Source organism: Pituophis catenifer, unplaced genomic scaffold, assembly GCF_029215685.1.
Source record: "Pituophis catenifer annectens isolate HBS135680 unplaced genomic scaffold, rPitCat1.0.hap2 SCAF_2, whole genome shotgun sequence".
In the NCBI taxonomy this organism is placed as follows: domain Eukaryota; kingdom Metazoa; phylum Chordata; class Lepidosauria; order Squamata; family Colubridae; genus Pituophis; species Pituophis catenifer.
Window position 1 is genome coordinate 16,197,733 of NW_027256882.1, and position 10,973 is coordinate 16,208,705.

The window sequence follows — 10,973 nt, forward strand, 5'->3', positions numbered from 1 at the left end:
AAATTTCTGTTAAGGTATAAGATGGAGGAGGAAACAGTCAAACACACAATGATTAAATGGATGCAAAACTTTAAATACTCAATAGAATTGGATAGATGGGAAGAATTCTGGCAAATGAACACAAAAACAACTCTGGCGGTGGCATACAAGGAGAACCAGCTAAAGATGTTTTATAGGTGGCATATGTCATCTACAAGATTGGCCAAAATAAACCCAAAAAACAGTTCGGCATGCTGGAAATGCAAGAATTCACAAGGCACTTTCTACCACTTATGGTGGACATGTCCGGCGGCTAAGAAATTCTGGTCCACCATCAAGAAATAGTTAGAACAAATCACTAAATTACAGATAGATAAGAAACCTGAAACCTTTCTACTAGGAATTTTTACAAAATTTTACCCCAAAGAAATAAAATACCTGTTAATACATATTCTAACGGCAAGGATAATATATGCTAAACATTGGAAATTGAAAAAGATTCCTACGGAAGAAGAAATAATAGATAAAATTATACAATGTGCGGAAATGGACAGGCTGACAAAAGAACTAAAGGAAAAAGAAGATACTGGAGTCTGGAATAAATGGTATTAATGGCATAGGGCTGCTACGGAAGAAATATAAGTAAAAGTACATTTGTGCATATAATTACTTCCTTATGGGTGAACAAATATACAGAGAGAAATTCAGAAAGCGAAGGTAAAACTAAATATATAATTTATAGAACATTAAAGTAGAAGTCTTAGAGAGTAGAAGAGAGGAGAGGGTAAAGATGTAATAAGAAACCATTAAGTGAAGATTTATGGGAATAAGTATAACTGTATTAATGGAAAGACCATTAAGAAACAGACGCTTCAAATGATTGATTATTTATAATTGTTTATTGTATAATGTACTTTTTTTGTCCCTGTTATTTGTGTTTTATGTGTTTTTATTCTATTTGTTAATAAAGTTTATAATTTTTTTTAAAAAAAGTACCTTTTGCTGCTGGAAGTGGGACATGAGCCTGACTGTTGTGACAGAAGAAGATGTTTCTAAGGCCCAGCTAGATATCCAAGAAAAACCTTTTTGTTTAATAACTACAATTCTGTGACACCAACTGGCATGGAAAGAGTAACCTACATTTATTATTAATGAAATTTGGATCCTCCTTTTTTTGCCCAGAGAGACTTTAGTATCCAACAATCAAGATAAAAATTGCATTCAAGAACTTTTCAGATGGAAGTGCCTTCTTACAAGCCAAAGGCCAAATCTAAGTACTGGTAGCATATCCTTTCAAATTGTCACTCATGACTTCTGATATGAGGAAGAACTTTTCTTTGGATCAAAGTCTTATTTCAATTCTTCTGGGTAAGGGCATTATTTCACGTCACAACTGTCATAATGATTTCATGTGAACTGAAAGCCTTGGACCCCCTTTTTAGGAACAGAAGTCAGGTTGCTCTATCCATGTGTGGGGAAAGAGACGAATGCATCACTCTGGATAACTCTGGGCTGCTTAAAACATTATTGTTGTGGCCTTTTGGCCGCCAGTCCCTCCAGCAGCCAAATCAGAGGAGGAGGAGGTGTGGGAGTCAGGCTCAGCATCAAGGCAGCCTGAGAGCTCCAAGAGGGAAGAGGGAATGGAGCTGGCAGAGAGAGAGAGAGAGAGAGAGAGAGACAGAGGCAGGGCCTGGGCTGTTCATTGGTTCTCAGATGGAGAGTCAGCAGCCCATAGCTCTAGAGGTAGCTGATGATGATGAGGAGGAGTAGATGGCTTAAGTTCCTGATGCACAGATGCAAAGAGGTGAGCGGCGACCGGCTGGGCATGGGTGGGGCCACGACAGTGTAATTACTACTGGTTCGGCAATAATCGGCCAATAATCCCTAGTGGTTCCCCAGAACCTGTCTTAACCCGTCTGATTTCACCCTGATTTTGACTGAATTTCATTGGATTCAGTCTGACACCAAATTCAGAAACTACTGAACGAAATTGCCTTCTTCTTTGCCAAGGAACAAGCAAGGCTATCAGAATCACAATCCAACCACCTGATGGCCTCTCTCATCAGTTTCACGTGGCTTCATTTCACCATTAAGCCATGCTGACTATGCTTAGCTTGCTTGAAAAAGGTGTTACATCTTTGGACAATAGAGAAAAGACACCGATATTTTTCTCACCTGGTTGAGCGACTGAAGAGCATCTTGGTTGACAAAAAGTCCCTTTTTTCCAAAACTCCCCAGTTTGCCTTTGAGGAAGTAATCTTTGGAGTCAACCACCCCACTCACGATGTCCAGATCTGCAGCTATATCTCCATTTTGATCCATGTACAGTTTCCAAAGGGAAATATTACAAAATAGACTCTTCTTCATAAAGGGATGAAGCTAGAATGGAAAAGTCCATGAATTTTAAAAGCAGAAACCTTGGTTTCTTATCCTACATCGCGGATGTCAAACTCGATTGCGTCACGTGACGTATCGCAATGTATCATGACATTTTATGGCTTTGGTGAGCTGGTGTGTGTGTGTGGCTTGTACGTGATGCATCTGGCCCACGGGCTGCCAGTTTGACACCCCTACATAGTCTATTCACATTTGAATCTTTACAGTTTTACCAGTTGCAAATATGCTTAATTAGAACAGGTGTTATTTCCACAAGTGAACAAAAAAAATATATATATTCAGCAAAAATTGTCAATCACAGACTGACAAAATATTATTGAGAAAATAACAGAATTGGCCAATTATAGGGAAGATACTAGAGTAAATGACAAACAAATTGAACAACGGGGGGGGGAGATTTGTTGTGGCCTGTCAGTCACCGCCCCCCCCCCCGCAGGCAAATCAGAGGAGGAAGAAGTGTAAGAGTCAGGGTCAGCATCAAGGCAACTTGAGAGCTCTGTTATATCTTTTCAGTCTGTAATATCAAGGTATATTTGCCATAATTTTTGCTGTTTGGAACTTTATGCTCCAAGCAATTAGAGTGGCCAAACCTGCCAATCTTTTGTGGCACAAGGAGGTTGAGACGATTCCCTCCCCTCTTCCTTTGAGGTCCTTCTCCAAAGGAACCAAGATCCTTGTTGGGATCCAATACCTGCCATGGCTGCAGCCTTGAAGCCCTCAACTTCTCTTTGTCCTTCTGTCTTCTCCTCCTAGATATGGAGGCATATGCAGCATTCAAAGCATGGGTCAGAGTCCTCACGATACTGAAAACTTTTAGTTTAGTTTCAAACAGCATACCACTTATTTTATCCTCCATTGGTGCTTTCTGGGTGCATCTTCTCCGGCCTTTGACAGAAAAGGCATGCTTTGAAAAAGAACAGTGCAAAGACCGATCTCGATATTGGGGTTCTACATAGTGATAGGGGTATAGGGCATTATCTTTTTTTTCCTGTAAAGAAAAAATCCATACACTATGAATGTACTTTAACAGTTTGTTCCTTTGTATGTTATGTTTCTCCAAGATTGTGAGGATCCAGACTTTGCCTTCTATACGTCCAGACAACTGCCTAAATGTTAAATGGAAAGGAATAATTCTCTCCAAAATAGGAACATGTTCGATGGAGTGAAGAAAGACATTGACTTGTCTCCACTTAGAGATGGCATTCCTGAGGGGTGCTGTACGCTGAGTCGTTGAGAATCGTTGTGATATAACAACACAAATCCCATTCCTGACAAGCATCCAAGTAAAAGTCCTCATGAAATTCTCTCCATTTTCTGTGTCTGAAGCAAAGAGACCAATCAAGGTCCATCTGAAATGGAGGAGCAGTTGGACAATGCCAGGATATTGGATCCCTTCTTTGGGCAACATTGGGTGGAAAAAGGGGAATTGACTTTTATCACTCAGAGCCTCCGAAACAATTTCATAACTGGTCTGAAAAAAAATTATGAAGAATTATGCGTTATATTTGGGGTCAGATCAAGTCCAAATGTTAGCTTTTAATCCATTCAATGTGGTTCTTATGAACATATAAGAATAGTAGGTGGTTGATCAGTTACTGGACCCCATATGAAGATACATAATGTAAGAAGCAGAACCTTATATAAAATGGAATAAAAACAAATTAATAAGAATAAAAGAAAAGAATCAAGACTACAAATAACATTTCTGTATCATCACAAGTTACCACCATGAGATCCACATATGGGGATACCAGCTGAACTCTTTTGTTCAAGTACAGTTTCATATTATAAGTACATTTTTAAAATTCTGATTGCAAAGGAAATATATTGTTTTAATGTAAAGATTCCAAAAGGTCCTTCATCTAATCTGCGGTTTAAGATACTGATCTCTCTCTTTCATATACATATACATATTAATATAAATATGATATAGTTCATATTCTAGAACTACGCCTATGGTATGACCTAAATTTAGTACATAAAATTATCCACTACAATGTCCTACCTGTCAATGACTACTTCAGCTTCAACTGCAATAATACATGAGCACACAAACTCAAGGTAAACCGCTCTAAACTCAATTGCAGAAAATACGACTTCAGCAACAGAGTGGTCAATGCCTGGAATGCACTACCTGACTCTGTTGTTACATCCTCAACCCCCCATAACTTTAATGTTAAACTGTCTAGTGTTGACCTCACCCCATTCCTAAGAGGTCTGTAAGGGGCATGTATAAGCGCACGAGCGTACCTTCCATCCCTGTCCTACTGTTCCCATTAATTCGTTCCCATTTCCTGTATTAATATCAATGTTTATACTTATTCCTGTTATGTTGTACATGTTTGACAAACTAAATAAATAAAATAAATAAACTATTAACATTTAGATAATTGATATGTTACATTTTTTTTAACTCTGGAGCTTCACAAATAGAAGTTTTTGGGTTATTTAACAACTATTCCAGGTGCTGAAATTTTCTCGAGTAAATACCACCAATTGAGATATTTCTTGAATAGCCCAGACAGTAGGAGGTTCTGGTGAAAGACTTGCTCTTTGAGACTTCTGTGATAGATTATATCAACAATAGGTTGGGGGATGGGGGTGGGAAGCAACAGCAATAGGACCACTTCACATTGCTTTACAGCTCTCTCTAAGTGGTTTACAGAATCGGCCTATTGCCCCCAACCATCTGGGTCTTCATTTTCCCACCTCAGAAGGATGGAAGGCTGTGTCAGCGTTGAGCCTGGTGAAAATCAAACATCCAATTTACAGTCAGCCAGCAGTCAGCAGAAGTAGCTTGCAGACACAGATTTCAGAGGATAATTAGAACTGCAGAAAAAACAATTGCTACCAACCTGCCTTCCACTGAGGACCTGTATATTGTACGAGTCAAAAAGAAGACTGTGAAAATATTTACAGACCCCTCATATCCTGGACACAAACTGTTTCAACCCCTACCCTCAAAATGACGCTATAGAGCACTGCACACCAGAACAACTAGACACAAGAACAGTTTTTTCCCCAAACACTATCACTCTGCTAAACAAATAATTCCCTCAACACTGTCAAACTAGTTACTAAGTTTGCATTACATTAGTATTATTGTTCCTATCGCCCATCTCCTCCCACTTATGACTGTATGACTGTAACCTTGTTGCTGGTATCCTTAAGATTTATATTGACTGTTTCCTAATAGGTTTTGATTGCTTAATTGTTCCCTATGACTATCATTAAGTGTTGTTCCTTATGATTCTGACGAATGTATCCTTTCTTTTATGCTGAGAGCATATGCACCAAGACAAATTCCTTGTGTGTCCAATCACACTTGGCCAATAAAAAATTCTTCACTTTCACCTTTTTCAATATGACCAAGGAGCTTATATAGGCCAGTTTTAAGCTTTTGGGTGTTATCATAAAAGAGGACCTGACCTGGGGCGCTCGTATTGCAGCACTAGTCAAAAGCACTGGTGAAAAATTGATGATGACCTTCTACTGCTGCACCATAGAGAGTATTTTATTTTATTATTTTTTTTAAAAAAAATATTGAATATTTTACATTTTTAAAACCAAAAACATAATAGAAAAATCAAAAAGATGAAAAAAGAAAAAGAAGAAAAAGAAACCTATACATACACCAAACGGTCAAATACAAAACATAAATAACAACATTATATAATATTTTACAACTTTCTGCATTGACAGAAAGATAGAGAGTATTTTAACTTACTGCACCTGTGTACGGTTTGCCAATTGCAAAGTGGCAGATAGGACAGCGCTCCAGAGGGTTAGCATCATTGGTTGCCCTCTCCCCTCTTCGGAAGAGCTTTGTAGCTCCCGCTGCTTTAAGAAAGTTCAAAACATTCTTAAAGATCCATCTCATCCGGGGCACCCTTTTTTTTTTGAACAATAACCATCTGGCAGACGGTACAGGATAATACAGGATAATAAAAAGAAGGACAAATAGGCTGAAAGACAGCTTCTATCCCAGAGCAGTAATATGAATTGAATTCTACTGTATAGTGTTATACTAATGCAGTGGATTTCAATTCAATTGTATAGAATGTGAAGGATGTGTGTTTTTGTTTTATTTTTATAGTTTTCTTATCTATGATGAACACTGAAGACGGCATTTAATTTCATTGTACAAGGTGCAACAATAATAAAGTAAACTAACTAACATAAACAAAATGGTTGGATTATTGTTCCATTCACTTGACCAGACAGAGAAACACAAACACACACACAAACCTGTGCCACTTTGTAGGTGCCTACTAAGGTTGACATCTGGATGGAGATATCACTGGCAGCTGCATCAAGAAGAGCCAAAAGGTTGTCCTTCCTTCCACAACTGTAATTGGGAATATTGGCTTCTCCGGTAGAGAGCATGTTCAGCAAAGCTTCTGAAGTGCCAATTGTGTTAAAATAGTCATCCTGGATATTGTAGCCAAGAGTGACATTTTGCAGGTATGGTTGATCCTTGTTGACCTCTTCAATGGTCATAATGAAGCGGATGATTCTATGCATATCATTAAATGTCTTACTGTAAAATAATGTTCAAGTTTATTTATTACTCTTTGGATCCATACGCTAATACTGATCTATAACCATGGGTAAATAATAGTCACCTGTTTTATTATTGTTCAGAAGATGGGATTGAGATTAACCACCACCAGAGTTAAAAGTTACAAATATATCATTTTGTAGTAGTGCTGATTTTCATTTCTCCAATAACTCGATTTCAAACTAATTCAATCATTAGAGTACAACCACAATAAAAAGAAAAGGCCTTTTCATAGATGCCCAGGAAAAGCAAGTCTGAAAACTCATCCTCTCTTTCTATAAGAATCAGGGAATGGCTATCAATGAGATATTATAAAAGTATGGAAAAGGGCTGGTCAGAGGAAATTACATCTCTTTCAATCATTATTTTAAAGAAAACCTAGCATTCAAGTGATAAACTTTGCATTGGACACGGAGGGGGAAACAATCTGGAATTCTTTCAGGTGTTTTCCTTGCCCCATCTCTGGATTTGAGTCTCTTCCGCAAAAGAAGACAAAAGAGGGAAGCCATGGAAATCAAAAGGATTCAGGAAATTAGAAAGGTCCTGTAACATAGGAGTCAGGGAAATAAAAAGAACAGAAGTGTAAATGGAGGGAATGCAACTCCATCACACACATTAACGACTTACGAGTGAGACTGTTTATTTGGAGCCATGTTGAAAGGCAACATTTCACGCAATATTCTTGTGGCACAGAGGACTACACCAATGAGATGGTCTCCTTGCCCATAATAGCTCCATGGATGGCTTTCATCCTGGTGCTCCAAACTCAGCGGGCACTTCAGCCTAAGCTTCCCGGAGACTTGTTGGGACACCAGAAGCATCAGAAGCAGAAGAAAGAGGTCCATAATTCACAGGGATAAATCAACCCCTTTCCTATTTCTAAACAAGAACATGAACAGTTAGAAGAATAAACTGACTTTCGTCTTGAAAGGAAAGAAATGTACATTCAAAAGCACAGTCCCTGCCTGTCTCAAAACTTGTGCCACACAGCCTGTGATCTGATGCATATATTCTTTCCTGGTGCAAGACCTTTGCATGTTGCTTCAGTCTAATGTTTACATCAAAGGTAGTCACTGGAGAAGCAGCAACAGATGTCCCAAACCCAGAATTGTGATCATTACACTGAGAAACAACTTCTCCTCTTGGGATCCTAAATTACTTCATGGTCCCATCTGTAGAGGAGAAGCTGGAGAAAAGGATGTTAGTGAAAAATCTCAGATACACCCTTGGAGGCCCTGTTCTCTAGTGGTTATCCTTCCTGTCAGGACTCATCCAGAAAATAGATGAAGATATATCAAGAACCAGGTAACTTTTGCTGTCCTTCAAGATGGTCTCTCCTCCAAAGTCTCCTGGGAAAAGTCATCCAGAGCTATGGAGGCAATCAGTCCCTTGAACCCTATCTAAAGTTAAGACTAGGGCCTGTTTGTGATTTTCTTTTCTTTTAAATCTTGGTTTATGTACCTTAAATTGGAGCTGATTTTAACATTCTTGAAGTATCTGAAGTGAAATTTCATTTCCCATCTCTTCTAGAAATATCACAGTTTGAATGAGAGGTGACTAAAAGACAGGAAAGTGATAGCTTGTATCATTGAGTAAATAGGGAGAAAGTTAAAGGAGGGATTGAAAGTTTTTTTTTCCTTTGACACTCTCTGTGTTGTCTTTCCCTATTCATGTAAGACACTGAAATCCTCTATATTTTGAAGTTCCTTGGTTTGTTAAATAAAGAGTGGGCCATGAGGTCCGCAGGGGAGATGTTGGCAGTGCCTACAGTATGGCGGATGGTGAGACTTGATTTCTTCCCACATCCACTCAGAAATGAATTTGAGGGGACCTGGGATTTGAATTGGTCTTTTTTACTAAATGTTCTGGAAGAAATGAACTTTGCTGAGAATTTTATTCAAGGAATTTAATGTCAAAAGACTCCAATTATGATTAATGATGATCTAAGTAAACCATGTGATATGTAGAAGGGGAAAAGACGAGGTTTTCCTTTGTCCTTTTTGCTGTTTAGTTTGGCTCTTGAAGTGTTGACTTGTCATGGCCCAGGATGAAGGAGAGCAGAAGGGAGGTTCCATTAGGTTAGTTGCCTAGCAACAACTTTGAATCTAACCTGGCAGCAGCCATTTTTTTTTCTATTCCACATGGAAGATTCAGAAAAATTCAGCCCTGCCCACCATGGAGGAATTGGTTGGTGAAATGGATAGAATTTGCTGAGATGGGCAAATGGATTTCTTTTACAGGTAGTCCTCAATTTACGACCTCAATTGAGCCCAAAATCTATGTCACTGAGTGAGAAATTGGTTAAGTGAGATTTGCCCAATTTTATGACTTTCCTAGCCACATTGGTTAATGGAATCACTACCATCATTAAATTAATAACATAGTTATTAAGTGAATCTGGTTTCCCCTTGATTTTGCTTGTCAGAAGGTCACAAAAGGCGGTCATATGACCCCGGGTCCCTGCAACCGTCATAAATGTAAGTCAGTTGTCAAACATCCGAATGTAAATCAAAATGTATGTTCAAATACTGCAAAGGTCAAAAGTGTGAAAAATGGCCATGAGTCAATTTTTTTCAGTGCCATTGTAACTTTGAATTGTCATTAAGTGAACTGTTGTAAGTCAAGGACTACCTGAACTATAGGGCAATGTACCTTTATTGGTGACTGAAACACCTTTAGTATCTTTTTGTATTAAAAGTCAAAAAGTACCTTTGGTCAGTCAGTAGTGGTGACCTCGAGGATTGGGAGTTTATGTGAGGAAATTTGGTGACATTTGAATAAGGAACTTGAAATATCTAAAGAGGATAAATATCCATTTCCTTCCAGTACTACATAGACCTCAGGGGAATGGGAATATTGATTTCCATGGAGCTATTAAGGAGACGCGTTTAAGACCATCCTAAATAATTTTGAAGAAATCTGGCAACCTTTCTCAGAGTCCAGGACATCGCTCATATCTGTCCTCTCTTAAAGGGTTGCTTAAGTCAAATATTGGCTAACCTGCATACTGAACAAAAGAATTACCAACAGTTTAAAAATATATACTTGATGTAACTGGTCTCTCAGCAGAAGAAACCAGAAGGAAATGTTTCTCACTGAGGAAGGGGACTAACGAGAATGAACTGGGCAAAGAACTTAGTTCAAGCACAAATCCTGGCCTAGAGTTTAAAAAATTGCCGATTTCAGGCAACAGACCCCCTTTTTTTTTCCAATTGAATCCATGGCCTTGGGACCTAGTCAAGCCTGTCTGATTTGTATGGTCACTTTATCCCAAATCTGAAGGCAATAATGGAAACCCTAGAGAGAAAAACAACACAGAGAGATGTCTCGCATGATCCATTTCAAACGCAAACTTTATTCCCAATACGACTCCGGCTATGAGTTAAGTGAAGGAGGGAGGGATCTTTCCCCCTTTCCCCTTCTCCTTAGTACTGTTTCTTCAAGGAAGGGAGGGAAGTTCAGGGAATGGATCACTAGGTCTCCTTGCTCCCCTATTTGGGCTTCAGCTCCAACCCTTTTTCCATTGCGCTGCTCCTCCAATCCATGGACGGGTAGTATCTCCTAGTTGCTGGGCAGAACTGAGTGCTAATCACTTCCCATTGCTAGGCCACTCCCACCTCAACCAATCAGCTTCAGTCTTTCTCACTCAGTTGCTGTGAGAACTTGGCAATTTGAATGCTCTCTAATTGAATTTAATCCTTCCTTTGATTATTGCTTTATTATTTTATTTTATTATTTTTTCCTGTCCTTTTTTCGTGTTATTCTGAGCCTCTACGTGAGGAAAACCTGTGGTGCTGTGTGCTGAGGGCGAGCTTGGGGCTCCAAGCCGTCTGGCCTATCTCCCCACCGATCGGGGCTGCAGCACGCCGGATTCTGACCCGGCTGGGCGGATCCGTGCTTTTCTTGCTGCTGGCGATGCGCTAGCCTACCGGTGAGCCGGTAAAGCTGCCGTCACCTCAGTCCAGACCTTCGAGCGGCTCCGGAGTGCCTGCCTTGTCATCGGGCGGCCTCCGATGATTTCGAGTCAGCTGTGAGG

At 39.4% G+C, this 10,973-nt stretch overlaps 1 protein-coding gene across 1 annotated transcript in view; it reads right to left on the bottom strand.

Annotated features, from left to right (window-relative positions):
• Positions 1-6,900, bottom strand: part of LOC139309898 (vomeronasal type-2 receptor 26-like) — a 29,222-nt gene extending 22,322 nt beyond the window's left edge. Inside the window, exons 1-2 of the mRNA XM_070934085.1 lie at positions 6,625-6,900; positions 2,155-2,358 (exon numbers count right to left, since the gene is read on the bottom strand). Coding sequence (XP_070790186.1) covers positions 2,155-2,358; positions 6,625-6,900 — 480 coding nt within the window. The remainder of the gene's footprint in view (positions 1-2,154; positions 2,359-6,624) is intronic.
• Positions 6,901-10,973: the final 4,073 nt, after the last annotated feature.